This window comes from Myxocyprinus asiaticus, chromosome 7 (genome assembly GCF_019703515.2).
Source record: "Myxocyprinus asiaticus isolate MX2 ecotype Aquarium Trade chromosome 7, UBuf_Myxa_2, whole genome shotgun sequence".
Lineage (NCBI taxonomy): Eukaryota > Metazoa > Chordata > Actinopteri > Cypriniformes > Catostomidae > Myxocyprinus > Myxocyprinus asiaticus.
Genome location: NC_059350.1, coordinates 38,268,211 through 38,295,607, shown reverse-complemented (window position 1 = coordinate 38,295,607; position 27,397 = coordinate 38,268,211). Strand labels below are relative to the sequence as shown.

The following is a 27,397-nucleotide window of genomic DNA, read 5'->3' as shown; positions in this document are numbered from 1 at the left end:
TACAGTACAGTGCAAAAATGCTGCATAGTGAGCAGTTTTTAAAAAATAATGCCATAAATTGTTTTCATTTATCAATTAACGTCATACAAAGTCCAGTAAAACATAAAAAAGCTAAATCAATATTTGGTGTGACCACCACGCCTTCAAAACAACACCAGTTCTCCTGAGAATTCGCCACAGTTCTTCTATCTATTTATGCTGTCTCAATTGCTTCTGTCTCTTCTTGTAATCCCAGACTGACTCGATGTTCAGTGGGGGGCTCTGTGGGTGCCATGCCATCTGTTGCAGGGCTCCCTGTTCTTCTATTCTATTCTATTCTTCTTGCAAAAGGAATGTTTAGGAGTCTAAAATGTTTATTTCCTATTTACACACTAAATCTGAAGATATCAATTACCATTTTAAGACAAATATTTTTGTGAAACATCTTATTTTGCACTTTTGCACAGAACTGTATATAGTTTTAATCTAAAATATTGATGTTCATCAGAAAAGATTATATGCATATTATATGTCAGTTACCCCAGTATCCTTCTTAGCAGACCAATCATTTTGGACATATTCCAAGATGTGTATTACTCATCTTTTACTCCATCTTTTTGTGTCTCTAAGCAGAGGCCATAACAATATGTTCTACAAATTGTTCAGAGTGGGTTCAGGGTGTAGCGTGCAAACTAGCTTGAACAGTGATATATAGCAAATGCTAAACTGACCGGTCAAAAGTGGTATGTACCTGGTATCAAAGGCTGCCATGAAGATGGGGTACTGCACATTTCCGTGATGGTCAAGAGGAAGCCTGTCCAACAGCTGCTCAAACTGAGGGTCGGAAATCTCCAGGCCAAACCTGTGGAGAAGGTCGGGGAGAGGTCAGCATGGGGTCACTGATGTCACCAAAGGCTGAGAGTCCACTCATCAGGACCGGTCAGTCCAGCAGGCCCTAAGCATACGCCACTCATTGACCCTCTCACACACTGCAGAGTCAAGAGGCCATAAGGTCAACTGCCCTCTTCACCCGTCCATCGCACAGAGCTGGACACACAGTGGCCAGTCAATCAAGGGATTAGACTTCACATACATGTATGCAAACCCTCAAATATTCACTCACACAAACTACAAACTTCGCTCCAGGAAACACAGATAAAGACAAATGAACTTATCAAAGATTATGAATAAAATGTGAGATTGTCCTTCAGATCTGATCGAAATGGTCCAAATTGACTATAATTCTACATGCTCACATAAAGATGATTATGGTGAGGTAAATGTGTTTTTAAAGACAGAGGAAAAAAAGGGGAATTTTAAGCCTTAGTAAGATCAGAAATTTAGGTTATCCCTCAGTTTAGATGAGGACCAGAAATTAACCAGGGCCTGAGGCAGAAATGCCATATGAAGTGACAAAAATGTCCTACATATTTAAAATGTGGGGACAATTCCTCTGGTTTTATTTTTGTTTGGGTTTTTTTAACCATTATCTAGCCTTTGAAATATTTCATAATATTCTAGGCCTCATCTCCTTATGGGTTTAGTGCCTCTGTAGACACCTTAGTGACTCAATAGCTGTCGGTTACTTGTATTTACTGTCTCAGAAGCGAGTGTTGTTGAATGTGCAGTTAATCTGAATTGGGTTTTTTTCTTGATGATGATGATGAAAAAAATATAATTTAAAAATGCATCCTAGCAGTTTATTGTGTAACACTATTTTTTGCATTATTCACAGCTACTCTTATATTTGACCTGATTATACACAGACATAATTGTTCTGAGTGAGAATATATTTCAATAATTTGATTAAATTGAAGTGCCTGACATAACTGGACAACACTCTATGTTTAGTTTCTTATTTTTTTATTTGTTAATTTCTAACACTAGTTTAGATCCCAATAATTATACAGATGTACATTCATGTTAAATGAATGTAGATATTAATAACTTAATCAACCTTTACATGAGTAGAAAGTGAACAGTTGAAGATATAGTCGGAGATAGACTTAATGTAAGAGACATATTGTATGTGTACCTGCTCTCCATGGCTGATCTGAATTCCTCCTGACTAATAGTTCCTTTATCCAGTTTATCAATGTTCCTATGCAAACACACATATTACTACATGAAAATACATTCTCTACTTAGAAAGCATTAGAGAGCATTTACTAAACGCATAAGCAGCAATGTGCCCAGTAAAAGAATGTCCATTTCATCTGCTTAAAAGAGATACTTAGCACTAGTAATCAAGAGGATGTGGAGCTGAAGGGGTTCGGAAAGAAACTAATTTGTGCTGAAGGGTTTCTGTGATGAGGTTCTTGGTGAACAATGCAAAGTTTTAATTAGACTAAAAACTTGTCAACCTTTGACCCAAAAAGACGTAAAACATCTTTGTGTGTAAAAATAGAGAGAAAAGACACCAGTGCTCAGTTATAGAGTGTTAATGGGAGCTTGCTCTTACATGGAAAAAAGAGGAGAAAAAGAGAATGGTACTTTACTCACTGAAAGGTTTGAAGGAGGGAGATGTATTCAGACTGAAACAGGCGAGTTAATTTGGCCTCTATGGCACTTGGAGAGGACGCACAACTGATATTCTCATCAGAATGAAACCTACAGAGCAAGAGAAACCATCATTCATATAGTATGAGCTTTGAACTTTGAATTTTGTTCTCTTTATATATATATATATATATATATAAACTTTACATTTTGTTTATGGTTATAGAGAACAGAATGTTTTATTTAAATTTCACAGACATTTGACAGTACTAATTGTATAAAATAAACATATGACCTAGTAACACAGTTGATACACCACCAGTCATAAGTTTGGACTGCATTAATTTTTCTTAGGATTTTAAAAATCTTTGATCTTTTGATGAACACTTTAAACTTATCCTTGAATAGGTTTTAAAATTAGTTTTGGAAACAAATATAAATTGTGTATGAATTTCTTTACAAAACGTTCAATTAAAAAAACATTTGGAAATGCATGAGTTAAACCAAAGTGTGAAGGAAACGTACTACTTTGAAGCTAAAGTATAACATAGTTTTGATTTGCTTAAAGGGATACTTCACCCAGAATGGAAAATTCTCTCATCATTTACTCACCCTCATGCCTTCCCAGATGTGTATGACTTTCTTTCTTCTGCAGAACACAAACAAAGATTTTTAGAAGAATATCTCATCTCTGTAGGTCAATAAAATTGCAAGTCAATGGTGATCAGCACTTTAAAGCTCCAATAAGCACAGACAGTCGTAGTAAATGTAATCCATCCATAGTGGTTTAATATACACTATATTGCCAAAAGTATTCGCTCACCCATCCAAATAATTGAATTCAGATGTTCCAATCACTTCCATGGCCACAGGTGTATAAAATGAAGCACCTAGGCATGCAGACTGCTTCTACAAACATTTGTGAAAGAATGGGCCGCTCTCAGGAGCTCAGTGAATTCCAGCGTGGTACTGTGATAGGATGCCACCTGTGCAACAAGTCCAGTCGTGAAATTTCCTCGCTACTAAATATTCCACAGTCAACTGTCAGTGGTATTATGGCAAAGTGGAAGCGATTGGGAATGACAGCAACTCAGCCACGAAGTGGTAGGCCACGTAAAATGACAGAGCGGGGTCAGCGGATGCTGAGGCGCATAGTGTGCTGAGGTCGCCAACTTTCTGCAGAGTCAATCGCTACAGACCTCCAAAGTTCATGTGGCCTTCAGATTAGCTCAAGAACAGTGCGTAGAGAGCTTCATGGAATGGGTTTCCATGGCCGAGCAGCTGCATCCAAGCCATACATCACCAAGTGCAATGCAAAGCGTCGGATGCAGTGGTGTAAAGCACGCCGCCACTGGACTCTAGAGCAGTGGAGACGTGTTCTCTGGAGTGACGAATCACGCTTCTCCATCTGGCAATCTGATGGACGAGTCTGGGTTTGGCGGTTGCCAGGAGAACGGTACTTGTCTGACTGCATTGTGCCAACTGTGAAGTTTGGTGGAGGGGGGATTATGGTGTGGGGTTGTTTTTCAGGAGCTGGGCTTGGCCCCTTAGTTCCAGTGAAAGGAACTCTGAATGCTTCAGCATACCAAGAGATTTTGGACAATTCCATGCTCCCAACTTTGTGGGAACAGTTTGGGGATGGCCCCTTCCTGTTCCAACATGACTGCGCACCAGTGCACAAAGCAAGGTCCATAAAGACATGGATGAGCGAGTTTGGTGTGGAAGAACTTGACTGGCCTGCACAGAGTCCTGACCTCAACCCGATAGAGCACCTTTGGGATGAATTAGAGCGAAGACTGTGAGCCAGGCCTTCTCGTCCAACATCAGTGTCTGACCTCACAAATGCACTTCTGGAAGAATGGTCAAAAATTCCCATAAACACACTCCTAAACCTTGTGGAAAGCCTTCCCAGAAGAGCTGAAACTGTTATAGCTGCAAAGGGTGGGCCAACGTCATATTAAACTCTATGGATTAAGAATGGGATGTCACTTAAGTTCATATGCGTCTAAAGGCAGATGAGCGAATACTTTTGGCAATATAGTGTATGTCTTCTGAAGTGATACAAACACTTTGGATGAGAAACAGATCAATATTTCAATCATTTTTACTATAAATATTCACTTTCACCTTCACTTTCAGAATGTGAAAGTGGTGATTTATAGTTAAAAAAAAAAGGACACACCTATCATATCACTTCTGAGGACATAGATTTAACCACTGGAGTCATATGGATTACTTTTATACTGCCTATATGTGATTTTTGGAGCTTGAAAGGTCTGGTCACCATTCACTTGCATTATAAGGACCTACAGAACTGAGTTATTCTTCTAAACATCTTCATTTGTCTTCAGCAGAAGAAAGAAAATTACACATCTGGGATGGCATGAGGGCATGTAAATGATGAGAGAATTTTAATTTTTTGGGTGAACTATCCCTTTAGTGTATATAGGGGTGTAACGGTACATGTATTCCTCCCAAAACGTCACGGTACTGACGTCACGGTTCGGTGCATGCAGTCAGACGAAGAATACATCTAAGTCAGTCACAGACGATCCACACTCTAATCCAGAAGGGGGTGCGCGTGGTAATGCAACACTGTTTGCTAACTGCCATAACAGGAAAAAGAGCAGAAGAAGAAGAGACCATCTATGCACCAACACAAAACAAGAATGGCTTCTCCTAATGCACAAGTTTTATTTTTTCATTATTCTATTTATTTTGTACTTTTATAACACAAGAGATGCTTTTCAGTTTTGTAGCTGATTGTGACCAAATATCTTTTGTTTTTTTATCAACACTACCAAAAAATATGGGCTATGCAAGAGTGCATTCTGTTTACTGCTTAGTGCTTAATACACTAAAGGAGGCTGACCAACTACCTCAGGGGGGACTAAATGCCGCTAGGTGGAACAGTACTGTCATTTGCACTACTGTCTGTTCAAAATAAATGAAAAGAAACCTAGCATTTGGGATTTGTTGCTTTTTCCTGTTGTACCGAACTCGTATCGAACCGTGACCCCAAAACCGAGGTACGTACCGAACCGTGAATTCTGTGTACCGTTACACCCCTAATATATATAGTATTTTCACTGCATATGTGATATTAATTTGTGTTATTTCATAGTAGACTTTACCGATGTGGAAAACATTTGACTGGTAGCATACATTTCATCACCATGGTGAAAGTTTCAATACATCGCAACTGTTTGCTTGCCCCATTTTATTCAATTGCCAGTCCTTTAAGCTGTGGACCACCCCAATCAAACCAAACACAGTCAGTCTAGGCCTAGTGTTCAGCTGCTGTTTACTGATCCCTGTGCGCTGGGTGACCCGGGGCAGTGGAGGACTATGGGCCGTAAGCTTGTTAGAGCTGGAAATCGTTTGACTACAAGGCTTAAAGACCACTTTCTCTGGATGCTACTGTGTAATTTGGGTTCAGTGTAAGCACAGAAAAGACTCAGGGCTTCTGTCACTAAACCAAATGTTACTGATGCCAGAATGGAATTATCCACACCTATCAGAATCAATATTGTTTGTGGTAATACTCAATTTCCTAATCTAGATGTCCTAAAATCCCACCATATAAAAAAGAGTGAGAGGGAAGGTACAACATCCTATTTATTTTTCTGTTGTGCTTGTTTGTCAAGTAGTGTTATAAACTGTTTGCTAATTGTCTCATGCTTGGTCGTGGAACTTGTTTAAAATTTCATCACAAGCAGTAGACCGTTCTGTCTCGGTTGCAGCCTAATCTGTGATTTGCATCAGTGGAAAATAATTACAATGAGAAAACAGTGAAAAGAAAATGGTTTAACACAGTCTGAACTACATTTGTAGGAAATGCCATAATAAAAGTGCAGTTCTGGGTACAGATCCTTAAACTGAAGTCAGAGGGATTAATGCTTTATATGCAAGGTTTTAAAGAAGGGGCCTGTGGAAGGTACATTAACTAATTATACAGTATGATAAGCATATTGTAATGTAATAATACTGATAATGCAGGGGATCCTTGGTGAAGAAACATAAAACATACAGAATTTTCTTTTCAAATTTTCCAAGACATGTCTAAATATTTGAATATACAGTTTTAACTAATGATCTGATAAACATTTTATAGTGTAATAGTATGCACTGAAAAAATTTATTTTGTGGTGAAGTAAATATAGCAGAAAAGATTAAGTACTTTCTACATTGAATAAGTTAAAGTGTGAACTTTAATATTTAATATTTAATATTTGTTCTACAAATATTATTTATGATTGCTTATTATTTTTACAATGCATACATCATCATGTATGAATCTTGTCATATTTATTTTGTAACTTGAGTACACTTTACAGGTAAATAAAATAACTTAACTTTCCAAAGCTAGTGTTCCCACCATGCACTGGACTTGAATAATTAAAGAGCTTGCCTATTTTCACTGTTTGAGAATTGATTTACAACTATTTTATTGTTGATTCTTTGTTACGTTCTTATTTTGTGAAGTCTGAAGTTTCATTTTTTTCTAAAAATTGCATGTTCGTGATCAAAAAATTTAGCTGTTGATTGTTACCAGCGTGTATCAGCCCTGGATTTTGTATCTACCACCATTAAATTGAGGTGATGTTGTCTAATAGACTACAAAGCATGCATTTAGCTTCCCTGTAAAAGGCTTGTGTCATGGGGATGTGGAAGTGGCGATTTCTCAGGGCCAGCAATGCCTTCTCTGCTGGCGTAACATGCCTAATAAATAAATATTTTTTCATCCTTTCATTCTCATTGACCTTTTTTCCTATGTATTTTCAATCGCTTTCCACTACTAATTCATCTACAAATGAACAGCAAAACGCAAAATGTTTATCCAATCATAAATTTATTCCTCTGACAAAGTGTGACAACTGTTTCACAAATCGCATGCCTGAAGCCAAAGCAGCACGTGAGACAGAGCTCCACCCTGTCAGGCCTTCAGAATTTCCACAGAATCCCTCAACACTGCAGTGAATAGGCATCTAAAGTCAGATTGTCAGGCTCATCAGCCAATCAGATTGATTTATTTGTTCTTGGTGGGTGTGGTCTTTAGGATATTTCCCAGTCCATGCCTTCTAGCTGGCCTTGATTGACGCAATCACGCTTTAAGTGATGTATGTAATTTGAAAGCGAAGAGCGCGAGATCTTGCTGACGAGTAGGCTGTCATCACTGCTGGTATTGCCGTTGAGAAAGAGATCCTTATGGATTTAAAAACCCAAGATGTTCTACATGATCATGCAATTGATTAATTAAACAGGAAAGGAGGATAATAATATTAGGATATTGTTATGATGGGAATCTGACCGATGCTGTGGGTTGGAGATGATCTTGTGTGTGATACCATCTGAACTTCTGTCCTGGAATCTGCGCAGGAAGTTCAAGTACTGCACAGCACCCTTTTTAAGCCTCAGACCACACCGAGCAAGGAACAGACCCAGATGTTCTTTCTTCAGATGAAGGTCAAACTTCTTCAGCACTTGTAGAAAGTTTTCACCACTCACCTGCAAACAGAACATGAAATGCAACTCTCTGATAGTAGTTACCATCCTGTTTGTGAAGCCACAGTCTGCATTTGTGTCCAACCAAGTCTCATGTTATCTGTTACCTTTCCACTGTTCTCAGGATCCAGTTTATCAAACTCTGCTTTCATCCTCTGAGCTCCTTCCCTGAACTTGTCTTTCAACCACATCTCTATGGCGATAGATGTGTGACGATCATCCTCTGCCTTAGAGAGTGCCCTACCAGGAGCTGCATTGAAGAGCAAGGCATGACATGTAATTATAGATGAAAATTTAAACTTTATAAGGAAAAGACTAGGATTAGTTTTAACTTTTGAGTTCAAATTACTTAGATACTAAGCAAAAGCCCAATCTCACTTAGAACCTTGAAGGAAGGGGGCCACAACGCCCTCTATAAGTTGGCTGCTGCTCAACTACATTTTAATGCAAGGTAAAAAAAAAATAAAAAAAAAAACTAATACTGGTAGTTTGGAACAGCTAAATATTTTAACATTATTCGTGCATGCTACTATTTTCACAACAACCAAATTATTATTAAATGTTGGTTACTTTCAGTTATAATTGTGATTGAACAAAAATTGTTCTGGTATGGAGTCTATATTGACCAAAGATTACTCACAGCTGATGATATATCCTTTCAACTAATCAAATCCTCCAGTTTATGTAACATTATGAGGTGTTTTGATTATTACAGGTAGTACATAAATATTGACCTTTAATGTCTTCAGCTTTAGCTGCACAGGAGACGGGGTAGTTTCTCTCATTGTTTGGTTCGATCATTCTGCTCAATCCCAATTTTTTAAGTAAAATAGTCTGTTTAACTGCTCCGAGTCCATCCACATCTAATCTGTTTAAAGGAAGGAATGTGAATATGAACATTTGACCTGTTTGGAGGAATGTTAAGGCATCTTACAGTATATCTGCATAATTTTGAAAAGAATATAGTAGTTAAATGTAGTAATTCTTAAATGAACACATAAATAAATACATAAATAAATATGATTATTAAATAAACATAAAGTAAATCAAACCTTTTCCATAATTTTTCAAACTCCGGATCTTTCAGGTAAAGTTTAAGTTTGTTGAGTATATTTCTGAACTCTGGGGCAGAAATCCAGCTTTCACTCAGATTATCTGCTTTACACAAAACCTCCACACTCTCCAGAAACCTACAGACAGAAGTGTGAATTTACAAAAAGAACAAACAAGTGCTTGGTAACTCACTTTATACAGTATTTACAGTATTGTCATGATAAGCAAATGATTACGCATTCAAAATATAGGCATCCTGAAAATAATTAGCATTTAATTATAACTGAAGACTTTAAATACATTTAAAATCAAATGTTCTTTTTTACCAGATTAATCTATTAAAATGCAGTGTTGGGTAAATTACTCAAAAAAGTAATCCACTACAAATTACTAATTACTTCCACAAAATTATAATCAGATTACTTTAATGATTACTTAATTGAAAAAGTAATCACATTACTAAGTACTTTATTTTTAAGTTACTTTCTAAAACGTCATGGTTACTGGTGTAACCTCCGTTCCCTGATGGAGGGAACGAGACATTGGTGTTGATGTAGTGACACTAGGGGTCACTCTTGGGAGCCCGAGACACCTCTGGTCTTTGATAAAAGGCCAATGAAAATTGGCGAGTGGTATTTGCATGCCACTCCCCCGAACATACGGGTATAAAAGGAGCTGGTATGCAACCACTCATTCAGGTTTTACGCTGAGGAGCCGATATAAGGTCCGGCCATTTCAGCGGGTAGTTCAGCGTTGTGGCAGGAGGGACCAACGTCTCGTTCCCTCCATCAGGGAACGGAGGTTACACCAGTAACCATGACGTTCCCTATCTGTCACTCACTCGACGTTGGTGTCGATGTAGTGACACTAAGTGTCCCTATACAAAACGCCATAAGGCTGAACTGTGTTACGTGAACTGGCAGTGTGCGGTGGGCAGACTTGCTGTGTGCCTCATAGCCAGCACACCAGGTCGACACGTAACCTCCCCCAACACAGTTATGAGTGTCGAACGGCCCTACTTGGGGACAAGTCGACTACCCAGAGATAGAGACAGGCTTAACCCAGTCGTGGCCTCTTTCCCCTTCTCTTTTTCCACTCCCTAAAAAAGAAGGGGGATTATCCGACTGGGCCGCCAGGTCTAGTCGGGGGGTGTCCCTCCCAAGGGGAGGACACCGTGGAGACCACACCTCGCCCCAAGAGAGGGGGGGATATTTAAGTGGAAGAATACATCACATGGTCTTTCCAACCATGTGGAGAGCCTTCAAGGTAGATCCTGCCCAATGGGGGAGGAGTTACTACAACATGGAGACTGGGGTAGAGGAGCTCTGCCCAAGGAAGATGCAGTTTGCCAGCAGGGAAATGAATTAGCGGAAGATATAGATCGCATGGGGTTAGCCTTACAGGGAACCACCACATGCGGAGCACCTACCCCAGAACCGGGCTCTTAGTTAGCGCGTGTACTGGGCCAGCAGCGAGTCTCTCCGAAAACTCGACTGCCACAGGGCTCGGAGGAAGTCAACCAGGGAACAACTTTTGTGAACACTACTGGGAATTAACAGCGCACGTCTTCAGCTCAAAAGGAGGTGGAAGGCGCTATGTGCAAGTGGTACACCCGGCCGGCTATCCCGGGCTTATCCGCTTGTGTTGCGCGCCACTACCTGGGATGAAACCGGTTCCACCCGGAGGTTGTAGAACCTTGCAAAGGTGTTGGGTGTTGCCCAGCCTGCTGCTCTGCAAATGTCTGTTAGAGAGGCACCTCTGGCAAGGGCCCAAGAAGCCGCTACACCACGGGTAGAATGGGCTCGTAGCCCTACCGGGGGCGGCATGTTTTGGGCGAGATATGCCATAGTTATGGCGTCAATGAGCCAGTGGGCAATCCTCTGCTTGGAGACAGCACTTCCTTTCCGTTGTGCACCAAAGCAGACAAAGAGCTGCTCAGAGACTCTAAAGCTCTGTGTGCGATCCAAATAGATGTGTAAAGCGCGCACCGGACAAAGCAACGACAGGGCTGGGTCTGTCTCCTCCTGGGGCAGCGCTTGCAGATTCACCACCTGGTCCCTAAAAGGAGTGGTGGGAACCTTGGGCACATAGGCCGGTCGGGGTCTCAGGATCGCATGAGAATAGCCCGGACCGAACTCCAGGCACGTTTCGCTGACAGAGAACGCTTGCAGGTCACCTACCCTCTTGATGGAAGTGAGCACAGTCAGGAGGGCAGTCTTCAAGGAGAGTGCCTTAAGCTCGGCTGACTGCAAAGCTCAAAGGGGGATCTCTGAAGACCCTGAAAAACTACAGAGGTCCGATGAGGGAACTAGGCGCAGCCTGGAGAGATTCAGCCTCCTGGCGCCTCTGAATGATGAATGAACCTGATGATCAGATCATGCTTCCCTAAGGACTTACCGTCGACTGCGTCATGGTGTGCTGCTATGGCAGCAACGTACACCTTCAAGGTGGAAAGGGACAGCCTCCCTTCCAACCTCTCTGCAGGAAGGAAAGCACTGATCTGACTGCGCATCTCTGGGGGTCTTCCCGACGGGAAGAACACCACTTAGCAAACAGATGCCACTTAAAGGCATACAGGCACCTCATAGAGGGAGCCCTAGCCTGAGTGAATGTGTCTACCATCGCAGGTGGGAGACAGCTTGGGTCTTCCGCATCCCGTCCAGGGGCCAGACATGGAGATTCCAGAGGACTGGGTGCCAGATGGTGCCCCTTCCCTGAGAAAGAAGGTCCTTCCTCAGGGGAATTTGCCTGGGGGGAGCTGTCGCGAGGAGCGTGAGGTCCAAGCACCACGTCTGGGCGGGCCATTAGGGTGCTTACCAGGATGACCTTCTCCTCGTCCTCCCTGACCAGGCACAGAGTCTGTGCAAGCAGGCTCACTGGGGGAAAATGCATATTTGCGAATGCCAGGGGACCAGCTGTGTGCCAGCGCGTCTATGCCGAGGAAGGCCTCGGTCAGGGTGTACCAGAGCGGGCAGTGGGGAGGATTCTTGAGAGGCGAACAGGTGCACCTGTGCCTGTCGAATCGACTCCAAATCAGCTGGACCACCTGAAGGTGGAGTCTCCACTCTCACTTGAGGGTAACCTGTTGTGACGGCGCATCCGCCGAAGTGTTGAGGTTGCCCGGGATGTGAGTGGCTTGCAGCGACTTGAGGTGCTGCTGACTGCATTGGAGGAGACGGCGGGCGAGTTGTGACATACAGCGGGAGCGCAGACCGCCTTGGCGGTTGACATATGCTACCGCTGCCGTGTTGTCTATCCGAACTGGCACGTGCTTGCCCTGGATCAACGGCCGGAACCTCCGCAGGGCGAGCAGAATTGCCAGTAACTCGAGGCAGTTGATGTGCCAACGCAGCCGTGGACCCGTCCAGCGGCCGGCGGCTGCGTGCCCATTGCCAACAGTGCCCCAGACCGTTTTGGAGGCATCTGTCATGACCACGACGCGCCTGGAGACCAGTTCTAGGGGAACACCTGCTCGTAGAAATGAGAGGTTGGTCCAAGGGCTGAAAAGACGGTGACAGACCGACGTAATGGCCACGCGGTGTGTCCCGTGGCGCCATGCCCGTCTCGGGACTCGAGTCTGGAGCCAGTGCTGAAGCGGCCTCATATGCATTAACCCGAGCGGGGTGGCCACCGCCGAGGATGCCATATGCCCCAGGAGCCTCTGAAAAAGTTTCAGTGGAACTGCTGTTTTCTGTTTGAACGCCTTCAAACAGGCCAGCACCGACTGGGCGCGCTCATTCGTAAGGTGCACCGTCAAGGAGACTGAGTCCAACTCCAAACCGAGAAAAGAGATGCTCTGAACCGGGAGGAGCTTGCTCTTTTCCCAGTTGACCCAAAGCCCTAGTCGGCTGAGGTGTGAGAGCACCAGGTCTCTGTGTGCGCATAACACGTCTCAAGAGTGAGCTAAGATTAGCCAGTCGTCAAGATAGTTGAGAATGCGAATGCCCACCTCCCTTAATGGGGCAAGGGCAGCCTCTGCGATCTTCGTAAAGACGCGAGGAGACAGGGACAGGCCGAAAGGGAGGACTTGAACTGATACGCCTGACCCTCGAACGCAAACCGCAGGAAGGGTCTGTGTTGAGGAAGGATCGAGACGTGAAAGTACGCATCCTTCGGGTCTACTGCCGCGAACCAATCTTGATGCCGGACACTCGCTAGAATGCGTCTTTGTGTCAGCATCTTGAACGGGAGTCTGTGTAAAGCCCGGTTCAGTACTCGCAGGTCCAAGATTGGCCGCAACCCACCACCTTTTTTCAGTACAATGACGTAGGGGCTGTAAAACCCTTTCTTCATCTCGGCTAGAGGAACAGGTTCTATCGCGTCCTTCCGTAGGAAGGTAGCGATCTCTGCGCAAAGTAGCAGCGTTTTTGTCTTTCACCAAGGTGAAGTGGACACCGCTGAACCTGGGCGGATGCTCGGCGAAGTGAATCGCGCAGCCGAGTCGGACAGTCCGGACCAGCCCTCGTGACGGACTGGAAGGCGCAAGCCATGCGTCCAAGTTCCGCGCAAGGGGGACCAAAGGGACAACATCATCGGATGTACCGGCAGGTGGGGCCTCGCGGCGGGGCGGAGCTCGAGGTGCCACACCACATCGTGGCCGTGCTGAGTCCGAGGACATCGAAGCATTTACCTGGCTCCTTGTGACCACCCCGGAACAGCCTGGGACGGGGAGGAAGAGGCCTGTCCTCGTGACCCATGGAGACTGTCACATCGGGGGTGGATTTGTGCCACAGCTGGGCGCTCAGGGCGGGAGACCACCGCTGGAGCGTCAACCTGCCAAATGGAGTGGTGGACGGTGATTGTGATGCCAGCCGTACACACCGGATACATGACCCAGGGAACAAGGAAACCACTCTTGCTAGGCTCTTGAGTACTGCAGCCACTTGGGCATGCAGCGCAATTAAATGCAAAAGATAACAAAAAGATGAAGATCTGCTTACCAGCTCCAGAGCAGCGTGTTTCGTTGTTCCTGGGTCGCCCGTCTCAAGGGCGCTTTGAAGCCTTTCACGGGTTCTGGGCGGCCGCGAGACGGGTGGCGTCTGCTTCCTGCGGTGGGCTCCACGCCGGGGCCGGGCCGAAGGGGCGGGCTGCGGCGGAGCCGGTGCAGTCACCGCAGGGGGACGCCCTTGGCGATGAGTAGATGGGGTGCGGGATCTTGAGCCGCGCTGGGGCAGGATATGCCGGCTAGCGTCCATCTACTGCTCTACCAGAGAACTGCTGGGCAAAGTCCTTGACGGTGTCGCCGAATAGGCCCGCCTGGGAAATGGGGGCAGCAAGGAATTGTGTCTTGTCGGCCTCACCCATCTCGACCAGGTTGAGCCAAAGGTGGGGTCGGTCGCCGAGCACAGTTCCTGCATCAATCCCGGGGCGGAACTACCCTTGTGCAGTTCCTTTAGCGCCTTGGCGGACTTGCAGGAGAGCCATGGCATGCGGGGCGGAGGCGGCTTGTCCAGCGGCACCATAGGCCTTGGCCGTCAGAGACGACGTAAACCTACAGGCCTTGGACGGGGGCTTTGGGCACCCGCGCCAGGTGGCGGCGCTCTGCAGGCATAGGTGCACCGCGAGCACCTTTATCCACCGGGGGATTGCCGAATAACCCTTGGCCGCCCCACCATCGAGGGTAATGAGAGCGGGGAAGCTGAAAAGATCGGGACCGGGCAGCAAAAAGTGCCACCCGCGACCTTGTCAGCTCTTCATGCACTTCCGGGAAGAAAGGAACGGGGCGGGGCGTGGCTTTGAGTGGCGCCGCGAGCCCAGGAACCAGTCACCGAGCCGCGAGCGTTCAGGGAAGAGCGGTGAAATCCACTCTAACCAACGCTCGCGGCTGCCCGGGAAAGCATGTCGTCATCTCCGCGTCAGCCTGTGACTGGGCGATCGACCCCGAAGGGAGGAGCCCAGCTGAGGCTTCCGACTGGACGAGCCCGCTCTCCGATGCTGCGCTCGAGAGCTCATCACTTTCGCGGGCTCCGAATAAGAGGTCGAACTCGCCGTGAGACGAGCCGGCGGACTCATCCGGAAGCCCGATCGGGGAAGACGAGCGTGCTGGGGAATGGGAGGTCCGCAGGGGGATACCCGGCGGAGGCGGTCCCATCGGGGTCCCCAAATCGCCCCCAGTGCTAGCCGCGCTGGCCTCATACCCGTGGGTAAAAGGACCGAGGCGGGAGCCCCTGGGGTGGCTCGCTTTCTTATGAAGGCGAACCGCAACCGCAACGTTGCCATGGACATATTCTCACAATGAGAACATGACCATCCACGAACGCTGTCTCCGCCTGAGCAGTGCCCAGACACGAAAGACAGTGATCGTGACCATTAGAAGGTGAGAGATAACGAGCACAACCAGGAATAACACACAATCGGAAAAGCATCTTTAAAAAGACGCGTCTTTAAAAAGATGTTCCGTGTGTGCGCTCTTTTAGAGAAATATATACTCTTTTAGAGGGGAAAAATGCTCTTTCAGAAAATATACTCTCTAGTTTTTCTGCCGAAGCGCCCAGGGGCATTCTCTGCAGTGCACCAGTGCAGAGGAGGGAGAAGCCGCTGAAATGCGCCGTCAGATCCAGCAAAGGTGAATGAACAGTAGTATTCAGCTCAGTGAGCATGACCGTTCGGCTCCGAAGAGAAAATCTGAATGAGTGGTTGCATACCAGCTCGTTTTATACCCGTATGTTCGGGGGAGTGGCATGCAAATACCACTCGCCAATTTTCATTGGCCTTTTATCAAAGACCAGAGGTGTCTCGGGCTCCCAAGAGTGACCCCTAGTGTCACTACATCGACACCAACGTCGAGTGAGTGACAGATAGGGAACACTTTTTCTGCTGAACAAATTCAAAATAATGTCTATTTTCTCCTTGTTCATTGTCGCACACCCTTCAGCTGTCACAGAACAGTAATTAGATTACAGTAACTAATTATTTTGTAATCCAATTACACCCAACACTGTTCAAATGTAACAGCAGATGAAACATACATGAAAAATCACATTTCACAGACTAAAAAGTGTACTCTCGATAGTAATTATAGTAGCCCCTATTTTTTGCTTCTTACTTTTCTAAATATTTGTATTTTGTTTCTTATTCTGATTTTTTGTTTCTTACAAAAAATCTGTTTTGTATTTTGTGAGTTACCAAATTAGAGTGAAAATGTGTGTAAATTATTGTAAACAGAGTGTAAATGTGCATGTTTTATGAATGTTTGTCTGAATGTGTGTGTGTGTGTGTGTGTGTGAGAGAGAGAGAGAGAGAGAGAGAGAGAGAGAGATAGAGACAGAAAGTGAGAGAGAGACCTTCAGCAAATGATGTGCAAATTGTTTAAATGCCCTGTTTTTGAATCGTCTTCCTTTGTCTCTCTCTCTCTGACACACATACAAACTGCCAATCATGCATAGAAGACAGAAAAGATAAACACTTTTCTTTATTACATCCCTCTATCTTCTTTTCTTTTCTTTTCTTTTCTATTTTCAACCCTTTTGACCCATAAATCTTCCCTTTGTACACCTTTTCATCTGTGTCACATTTCTCTTCTTATCCTGTTGCTCTTTCATCTTTATCCCTCTCTTGCTGTCTTTTTATGCCTTTTTCTTTCTCTCATCCTATCTTTCCCATCTCTCACTTGGATTCTCATTTTCAATGTGTGTGTAAGAAAGAGAGCGAAAATGCGTGAGATTAGTCACAGAGATTTCATTTTTGCTCACGTCTGGAGTGTGTCTTGGTCTGACAAGGTCTTGTGCAACCAGTAAAACACACAAACGCCAACCAAACCTTCGCACTCTCACACACACACCCTCTTAGGACTTTATTGTATGCCATTGGTGCTTTAAACAGTTAGGCATAATAGTAGCAGTAGTACAGAGAGAAAGGGGCAGTGGAGGGGGTGTCATAGTGGTAAGCTGCTTTGCTGATCATCCTTTTGCTTTCTGTCCACTGTGAGCACAAGACATACTCTATGTTCTCACTCCCTGCTGGTGAACTTTAAGCGTGAGAAGTCCACATACCCTGATTCTGAATTTCCATCTCTTTCTAGACTACAATTTGTGTCACCATAGCTATTTTCTACTGTTTAAACAAAAAAAAAATAATAATAATAATAATATTTGGACAGAAGAATGTCAAAATGTATTGTGTTGGATCACAAGAAATCAAACCAGTTGGCATGTGCAAACAAATAATTTCTGACCTTTTATCATAAATAATTTTACTTTTCTCAGCCATTTTAGCAATTTCTTTAATTTTCCAATTTCCCCCAGATCGCAACACAGAATCTCATATTTTCAATATGACATGACTCTCCAGATCAAAATATGACAGTTAACTCCCATAAAAATCTCACCTGCTTCGTGCAGGCCCTTTCAGCAGGGCCAGTGTCTGAAGAATTGTAAGAGGACCTGCTGGGTTACTTTTATAGGAGTCTGGGTCTTTCAGGGCACCATAAAAGTCCACAAAACTGATAAGCACTCGGTCAGAGAGGTGCAGACTGAACAGAGAGAGCAAGACAGTATATTCATAGATAAAAATCAGTATGAAACACTGCTCATTAGAGTAAACATTGTAGGGAAGTGCACGAGTAATTGACTAATCGAGTAATCGTTCTGCACTAGCTAGTCAACTATTAAAAACACTACTCGAATATCACAAATTGATTTCTCACCAAATCTCTTAGTTACAATTGAGTCCACTGGTGGGTGCTGTGAATGTGTGATGTCGAGGTGTTGAATAAGATATAATGGTGTCTTCGGAGTGTGCTTTTAAAAAGTGTGGCAATACTTGTTTTATTTAGCTTCTTATTGAATTCTACTCTATTAGTATTCGGTTCTTGTTTGAGTCATATATACCAAGGATTTGTTTTGACGGTGGAAAGAAAATGCAAAGCGGTACAAGAAACTCAGAAGCTTATCAGACCAGTATGTGTGTATGTGCGTTAAATCTCTGAACATGAGCAAAACACATTTTATAAAAAGTCAACTTTCACCACTTGAAAGTTTTTCTGAATAATAACATGTAAAATGATACAAATGTGGCATCCTTTATGTAGACTCAGATTTAAATATGTGCATTACCCTAATGCCATCTGTATTGTTTTCTATGTAAGCTCCAGGAGAGTGCAAATGTTTTTTTACTGTTATATTTATTTTTATTGATTTATTTTATTTTATTTTATTAACGCATATTGTTCATTTAATTTTTTTCCCCACAAAAGCATAGTTTGTTAGAGTTTGCTTATTCTGAAACCCTTCTTGGTAACATTTGTGAATAAAACAAAATATAAATTTCACATACATGTCATACTTGTTATTTTTAACTTACATTTCAATTCACTAGTAATCGATTACTCATTTTTTGTGGGTTGGAGTATTTGACTACAACATTACTACAAAATGTCCATCCCTAAAACATTTATTGTGTATTGAGTATTACCCAATCCATTTTTGCTCAAATTAAAATTAAAGTTGGGATCTCACTCAGAAATTAGACCTCACTGACTTACCGAAATAGCAGGTCTTTCAGCTGTTTAGCTGTGACAGGCCGCCTCAAGAACTTAGTGAGGATCTCAAGTAACACAGACCTAGGAAATAACAAACCATAAGAAAATACACCTCCTACATTAGCATTTGTGTTTGTGAGTGTGTGTGTGTGTGTGTGTGTGTGTGTGTGTGTGTGTGTGTGTGTGTGTGTGTGTGTGTGTGTGTGTGTGTGTGTGTGTGTGTGTTTACATCTTGTACCTGTTGACCAGAGGTTTGCCATCAGGGTGGTTGTTCTTGAACAGGATTTTGAGAGTCAAAGCTCCTGTGGTTTGAATACGCTCCTTAAGATCATCATCCAACTTTAAAAAGACAGAGTGAGAAGGACTAAAATGCATAACGCAAACTGGTATATAAGTGTATTGTAGTTTCTTAAATTTATTTTCCAATAATAACTAATTGCATGAGCAACTCACAAATAATCTACATTATTGTATCTGAAGGACTGAATTAATTTTATATGTTGAATGACAGCACATCAAGCTTCTTTTGTGAACGGGAAAGGATGGAGGGGTCGTGTGTGTTTATCCATACACCCACTCTGACTCTTGTGACGGGTGTGTGTGTGTGTGTGTGTGTGTACACCCACTGTGTGACTAAGGCAGCTCTCGTGACCAGGCGGAGTTGAGGGGGTCTGTGTGTTGGGTTCAGTCGGTCAGACAGACAGGACCCCAGGGATCAGACTGGCAGGGTTAATCACACACAACACCCCCTCCAGAATACAGACACCTGCAGATTTGCAGGACTTTCTCTCTCACACACCCATTTCCACACATATGCATGTGCTCCCTCCCTTTCTCTTTCCCTCTCTTTATCTCTATCTCTTTGCTAATATCTCTTCTGGGTAAGCTCAGTTATACATTGCTGTTAAGAACTGAGCTGCAGCTGAGATTTTATCAGTTCGTATTCTACAAAAGCAGAAGCTCTCTCTATGGGATCATGCCAGGCTTTGATGTCAAAAGGAAGAACACAGGCCAGCAACCTTGTCATTGAGAGGAAAGTGCATGGGGATACTTGAGAACATGCTTGCATTAATGCACTGTAATAAGTATGAAATTCTGTGAAAACACATTGTGGAAGGCGTGAGATGACAAACCTTTGTATAACTGTACATTCACTGATGTCATACTCTTAAATAAGCTTGTACAGATACACTCACTGTAAGCTACACTTACAAATATATGAATTCATGACATAAGACGCAAACCGTTGAACCAAATTGTAATATAAAGAATTACAAAAATTTGTTCAGAACTTCACTTTTCATATTCATTTTTTATTTATTTATTTATTTATTTTTTGTTATTACTCTTAACTAAATTTGACAATCAGCAATTTTAAACAGTTTGTATACTGTATTATAATTTAAAACCTTCCAAAACAAATGGCTTTTGGTTTGATCTGATGCAAAGACATTAATTCATTTTTAAGTGCAACATAAGTGTCCAAATACTTTTGGGGACACTGTATGTAATAGTGAGCTGACAATGTGAGATTTCATGAAAATAATATGTATGTGTATTACCTGACCAGTACGATCTGTCATCCATGGCTCATTGCTGGTGTAAGTTGTATGAGAATCTCTGCTTATGGAGAGATTATCTGATGCCACCCTGTGACCTGCATGATACACAACACCAAACACACATGCAAATACATGATATCATTTATTCTGACCAAGGGAAATGGGGGTCATATGTAAATAGTGAAAAAAAATATTCAAACTTGGTGGAAAGAAAAGAGAACATGCCCTGAATTAAAGTAATGTTTTTTGTGTATATGGGGTGTTCGCAGTTAAAACAACTAGATGGAGCGCAAAGGCGTGGAACAAAATGCAGAAGTCTCGAGACATTAAAAAACAGCGAGACACATCGCACAACGACCGCGTTTCTGCGTCCGTTTGTGCTGTTTTTCAACAGTTTTACCATGTAAACGCGCTAGACTGACGTTATTGACTTTGGCACTATGTCTCGCTGTTTTTCAGCTTTTCATGCAGGAGCACCGTGTTTTTAGACACCGTGTCAAGTTAAAGTAATATTCTGGGTTCAATACAAGTTAAGCTTAATCGACAGCATTTATGGCACAATGTCGATCACCAACGAAAATTTATTTCGACTTAATAAAAAGCAAAAATCGTTGTTACAGTGAGGCACTTACAATGGAATGGGGCCAATCATAACTGTTAAAATCCTTACTGTTTCAAAAGTGTTGCCACAAAATGTAAACAATATGTGTGTTAATATTATTTTAGTGTGAAAAAAAAATCACTTGCTAACCTTTATAGCCAATTTTACAACTTCTTTGCCATGACGACATAATGCTGTAAACACTAAAACCCTAAAACGACCTGAAATATAATTATTTAATCAAATTTACAGCTCAAATAACACATGAGTTTTAACAGAAAAATTAATGTAAGTGCTTTTATAAAATGATAAGCTAATGTACACAAATGCTCCAAAAATTTGGGCCCATTCACTTCCATTGTAAGTGCCTCACTGTAACCTTGATTTTTGCTCCTTCTTATTTTAAGAAAAGGAGAAACAAATCAAAATTAATTTTTGTGGTAATCAACATTATGCCACAAATGTTGTCGACTAAGCTTAACTGGTATTGAACCCGGATTATTCCTTTAAAGGTGCACTCAGTAACTTTTGTCTTTGTGTTATCTTGGACTTACACTGACACCTAGTGGCTTGGATGTAGCATCATTTAAAATCAACAGTTTTCAGTTTCAGATGTTACTGTAGAAATGTAGTATTCACAGTCAGCCATAATTACTTTTATCATTGAATGAAAGTGTCAAACAGGACGGTTACTGAGATTAAGCGAGTAGTGTCCGGTTAGAATCATGTGATTCTAACATGGCAGCCCCCATGTGGGGCCTCTCCATGTAGAATAAAACGGCTTTATAAGGTCTTCATTTTAATGTGAGTGGTCACGACTTCCTACATATATTGCAAAATTACAATTCATGTCTTTAGGAGTTACATTTTTGAATGAGGAAAAAATTATTGTGTGCACCTTTAAGAAGAATTTAAACTTCAAACTTTTAAAAACACGTCTCGAATCCTATTCGTTGCGCTGCTGCTTCAGGATTTTTAAAGCGCAATAACGCGTTCAGTCTGAACAGCCTGTTACAGATGTGTACATAGCCCAACCAATTAATAATAGCGCAAACAAACCCAAGAACATACTATGGGAGGATTTTCAAACCAAATTGCAAATTATATTTGCAATTGCTTTTTCTACTTGTGGACGCATAAATTGTGACATAATCCAAAAGCAATTGCAAATTGCATATTACCGTTTGCATTTTCATTTACACAAATGTACAAAGTCTGCCAAATTTCAATTGGAAAAGCAAAGTCCATTTGCAATTGCATTTCCTATGTCTTGCGAGTTATGACCCTGTCATATTGAAAAAGCAATATTATTTACCCTGTTTGCTATTTCACTTCCTCTGTGTCCCGTATGGAGCCTGCCAAAATTCGAATGGAAACACGATTCTCTTGCATTTGCATTTCCGATGCCTTACAGAGACACCTGTCAATCAGTTTTGGAGGTGGGAGTTTATACTGTGGGTCGTGTTTGCAGTTGGAAGTGACGTCAGTCACAATCGACCGCATTTTAGAGCACCTGCCGCCTTGCTGTTGACGGCCAAGAAGGAGATTTGCAAATACTTGTGCAGATAATTATCATAAGACACAGTGAACAAACTGAATTGATGATGTTCATGATTGTGAATGCTGACACACATCTGTATACAACTAAACACTGTCAGGATTTATGCATAGGCAAGTTCAGTGACACTTCACATAATCTTTTTAGGAGCACTACAGAAAAGAATTGAGGAAAAAAAAGCAGATTTTCCTCTGTATTTTATTTGATGCTTCGGTTTTCATCATCGATTTATCTTTTGTGAAAAAAGATTGTGCATATGAGCTGACGTCACTTCTATAACAGCTCTGACATTTTTTTTTGTTTTGTTTTTTTTTTTTTAAGTCTGTAGTTTTGACTGCACCTTGCGGATAAACAAAATTGCATAAATACATTTGATTTAATAAGACTCGATAAAATGCTCTCAAATGAAAGTTGCTGGTTCATGTTTTGGAAAAGAGTGTAACTTAACTATGCCCAGACAAGCTTAAACACCTTCACTCCTCCGGAACTTGACCACAGTTCGCTTGACGAGCATCGATGCTGTTGTTGCATGTGTTGAGTGTTGTTAAACTCACCGCAGAGTTTTGCGGAGAGAGGGCTCGGGTGTTTACCGCAGCTATTTTATCAAAAATCAATTGGAAGGTCAGAAAAAAGTGATTGGCTGGCCTCATCGCTGACTTACATTAAAAAAAGACATTACATTGTACCGGGAGACTCTGAGAAGTGGTGGTACGCCATTAAAAATGCAGGTACTCTGTATAGTAAATTATAGAAGTGCAGATAATGCCTACCGCCCCACTTCAAGCACTGATTTGGATTATGTCACAATTTATGCGTCCAAAAATAGAAAACGCAATTGCAAATACAATTAGCAATTTGGTTTGAAAATAGTCCTGTATATCCTCCCATAATGAACATCCCAAAGTCGTTTGACTCAGAAAATGCAACAGCAATTCCCCTGATGAGAGAGCGCCCTCTTGTGGACAATATGTAGGCCTACTTGGGCCTACTTATGTATTTAAATTAAATAACGTTTAAGTTAATCAGTTAGGCGAATGACAAAATTCGAATGTGTCTAATGTGATCGTGGATAAGGGATTTGAACATTATATAAGTCGTGTTATGCATTTGTAAAAATGTAAAAGTTGAAGCTGCGATGAAGTCAGCACTTTATCAGTCTACTGGCGCCGTTTAAGGTGCTGAAATGTTTATTTACAGACCTCCATAAATAAACAATCCCATGACTACATTATCACTTCGGAGTATACCCTTGTTGGTGCTAACAAGTTTCATAGGCTACATGTCATGCTTCAACTCACGGAATACAGGTAGTCTGGGTTTATCCGTGTCGTGGACTTCTTCTCCCTCGGGAATTTGCTCCGGAATATCCAATCCTCCTCCTTTTCCTCTCTCCATCAAAGAGCTGGCATCACTTCTGCTGCTCTGACTGCGAAAGGTAGAGTCCAGACTCTCAGTCCCTGGAGACTGAAGTCTGATTCCTCTATGTGGGATCCAGTATCTCTGATCTCTGTTGCAGTCTGTGGAATAACCCCGTAGAGAGATGAGCTCTGGGTCTCCAAGTCTTGATGAAGGGTGTTGAATGGCAGGGAGCCGTAAAGAAGCCGCTGTGGACATCCTGACTGAAATGTTCTACATCTAATTAAACTCTCTATTGAAGCTCTTGAGCAAAAGTGTGAAGCCTAGAAAAGAGATTAAATCTAAGAAATTACGCGTGGAATTCTCAATTAGCTAATCACAAACTCAGTGCCATGTCTCACCGGCTTCTTTAAAGCTTAAATGTCAAAAGCTCCGTGTGGTATAATAGTGCAGTGCTTTTATGAGTGGAGCTACGTACGGTCTCCCTAATGTTTTACAGAAGAGAAGCCAGGTCGCTCTAGCAACAACAAGTGCTCGCGCCTCCAGTCGCAGATTGCACGAGCAGATGAGCAATCACACACGCGCGCGCGCAGGCCATTGTGATGGTGCAAATAAAATGCAAGCGTTTGTCCTCAGCTCAGTAATGTAAACAAACACAATTCAACTTCTCTATTAGACATGTATTTTTATTTTTGAGTTTATTTTAGATTTAAATTACCCTGAGAGGTCAATTGGATAGACACGTTGCAGACGGACAGACAGACAGTCGATTTATCTATCTATGAGATAGATAGATAGACAGACAGACAGACAGACAGACAGAGAGACAGATAGATAGATAGACAGACAGACAGATAGACATACAGACAGACAGACAGACAGACAGTCTATTTATCTATATATGAGATAGATAGATAGACAGACAGACAGACAGACAGACAGTCTATTTATCTATCTATGAGATAGATAGATAGACAGACAGACAGACAGACAGACAGACAGATAGATAGATAGATAGACAGCCAGACAGACAGACATACAGATAGATAGACAGACAGACAGACAGACAGTCTATTTATCTATATATGAGATAGATAGATAGACAGACAGACAGACAGATAGACAGACAGACAGACAGACAGTCTATTTATCTATCTATGAGATAGATAGACAGATAGACAGACAGACAGACAGATAGATAGATAGACAGACAGACAGACAGATAGATAGACAGACAGACAGACAGACAGACAGTCTATTTATCTATATATGAGATAGATAGACAGATAGACAGACAGACAGACAGACAGACAGATAGATAGATAGATAGATAGATAGATAGATAGATAGATAGATAGATAGACAGATTGTTGTTGTTGTTAGGCAACTATTAATTATAATTATAACTATAAAACCAGCAATGATAACAATAATACAAATAATGGAATCTGAGTAAATATTAATTATGAATTTTACTGAATTTATTGAATTCTGCTCAACAGCAAGGTTTGGTAACAAACCTCAGAAAACAATTCACAAAACCAACAACATTACTAACTTTCTTCAAAGCTTGTTTTGAATTTTGTTTTCTTAAGGGGCTGGGTGCTCTGACATCACAATTCGTGAGTGTCTTCTCTCATGCAACAAACATTGCCTGATTGTGGCAATGTTTTTTGCAAAATAAAATTAAGTGGTTCATTACAGGTCTCAGGGCATTTTCGAAGTAAAATGTCCACTGTATGGTGCTAAAAGCAAAAGAAATGTTCTCCCGAACAGAAGCGGGTTTTAAGGTTAATGTTCTATCGAGATTTAATTCAACAAAACCTACTTCCCTATCCTAAACCTTAAACCTAAACCTAACCGATAGTGTCATAAAAGCACATTTTTGAAGCAACCACATCATTTTGTGGTGCTTCTATGACACTTTGGACTCACCTGTCGACTCACATGCTCTTCAGGACTCATACCCCTGTCCTTTGCATCACATATGTAATGCTTTATCAGTTGAGCTACCATGCAATTTGATCACATTTAAACAAGCTTGTAAATGTAGTTGGTTATGTAATGCAAACATTAAAATGAGCCATGCGCTATAGTAAATGTGTTTATATGTCATAAGATTGCATTGTGTGAGGAACAGAGTGAAAAGTAAGTGTTTATGAACTGATAATCTGCCGTTTTACTCCTGATTTGAGTGAAAGGGGATAAAAGTCATTGTTGTTTTAGCGCCTCTAGTGTTCATTCCACCAGGAAATTGCTGTGTTATGTACAACATAATTTTTTGCAAAAATATAGTTATTGTAACATGATTCTATGACAAGGTTGCGAATACCACTGGGGGAGAAATGTGACAGTCATCAGAGACAGTAAAAAGTGGACTTAAACCAATAGAATTTAATAGCATCCTCTCTCACACAATCTCCTCTCTTGATTTCATTCTAGCTAGGAAAAAAAGTTACTTTTTACTTTAATACTTTAACCAATTTAATGTGAATAATTTTTACTTTCACTCATGTATGTTTTTGGCTAGATACTTGCAATTTTGAGTAAAAATTTCACTCAGTATCCATACTTTCACTTAAATATAATTTCTGAGTACTTTTTACACCCCTGTAGGTAGATAAATAACAAAAGAGTTTGTGTCTGTGATTGGGGAAATTTGAGCTGAAGTGTCCTTGGCACCCAGTCAAACTCTCATTGTGTTTCAAAAAATATTCTCCAGCTTTGTTTGTAGTAACATTAAAAACACCTAAAGAAGAATATGGCTGTATTGTAGCCAAGCAACAGACCTTACCAACAAACTGGGGGGCGAATAAAAATTAGACTGGTTGTAGCAAGAGCTGGTGTACTTTACAGTGGCCAAGTTACCAATGGAAAAAAAAAATGATTTTGTGGATATATGGCAGTAAGCAATAAGAATTTTCAACAGTGAATAAGTTAGTTTAAGAGTGAACTTGAAAATATGATATACTCAAATACTTGGACTCAGTTCAAACATGTAAAAATGTATGCTTCATCTTATAATTTTATAATTGTTTGTTATCTTTACAATGCATAATCATGTCATATTTATTAGCTAATTTGAGTAAATTTCACAGGTAAATAAAATAAGTAAATTTCACTTAACTTGAATAATTAATAAGTGATTTACACCAATTTTACTGTTGATTTTGTTGTTACGTCTGGTAACGTCTTGTTTTGTGAGGTCTGAAGTTCGTTTTCTACTCAAAATTACCTGTTCATGTTCAAAAAAATTATGTGTTTATTGATACCGCCTTTGTTAGCTGCAATTGCCATTAAAGCAACTTGATGTTGTAGACTACAAAGCATGCATAAGCTTCCCTGTGGATGGCTTTTATGTGTCGTGTGGTACATGATTAAGTATGTTAAATAAAAGCATTGAAAAGCCAGTATAATTTTAAAACATGACTTAATTCAGTGCTGCATTGCTTGTGTAAAATGTACAAACAAAATTGAGTAAAATTTACTTGAAACAGAGTATTGCAATGTAAACTTTACTTGAGAAGTTCTAATTAATTAATTAGATCAATAATTGTGTGTAGACTTTACTTGAAATTATGGTCTTTTAATTTTATTATCAATTTCTGTGTGGAAATAGTTTCCTAGGTTTCTAAATACGTACCAATATAATTGATTACAAAAGTAATGCAATAACATTACTCAGCAATACTTACTAAAGTGTATCTACAAGTTTTTCCAGAAACTAAATAACTACACATTAAGAACATGCTGTGCAAATCATGTATTACTCAGGACTTACATACTGTATGTAATTAAATTGTAAC

At 41.5% G+C, this 27,397-nt stretch overlaps 1 protein-coding gene across 1 annotated transcript in view; it reads right to left on the bottom strand.

Annotated features, from left to right (window-relative positions):
- The window catches only part of si:ch211-197n1.2 (EF-hand calcium-binding domain-containing protein 6), a 50,705-nt gene extending 26,856 nt beyond the window's left edge, over nucleotides 1-23,849 (bottom strand). The window contains exons 1-12 of the mRNA XM_051702251.1: nucleotides 23,534-23,849; nucleotides 20,077-20,171; nucleotides 18,753-18,853; nucleotides 18,518-18,595; nucleotides 17,363-17,506; nucleotides 9,036-9,173; nucleotides 8,718-8,851; nucleotides 8,091-8,233; nucleotides 7,790-7,986; nucleotides 2,482-2,589; nucleotides 2,015-2,080; nucleotides 731-841 (exon numbers count right to left, since the gene is read on the bottom strand). Coding sequence (XP_051558211.1) covers nucleotides 731-841; nucleotides 2,015-2,080; nucleotides 2,482-2,589; nucleotides 7,790-7,986; nucleotides 8,091-8,233; nucleotides 8,718-8,851; nucleotides 9,036-9,173; nucleotides 17,363-17,506; nucleotides 18,518-18,595; nucleotides 18,753-18,853; nucleotides 20,077-20,171; nucleotides 23,534-23,849 — 1,631 coding nt within the window. The remainder of the gene's footprint in view (nucleotides 1-730; nucleotides 842-2,014; nucleotides 2,081-2,481; nucleotides 2,590-7,789; nucleotides 7,987-8,090; nucleotides 8,234-8,717; nucleotides 8,852-9,035; nucleotides 9,174-17,362; nucleotides 17,507-18,517; nucleotides 18,596-18,752; nucleotides 18,854-20,076; nucleotides 20,172-23,533) is intronic.
- Between the last annotated feature and the right edge of the window lie 3,548 nt (nucleotides 23,850-27,397).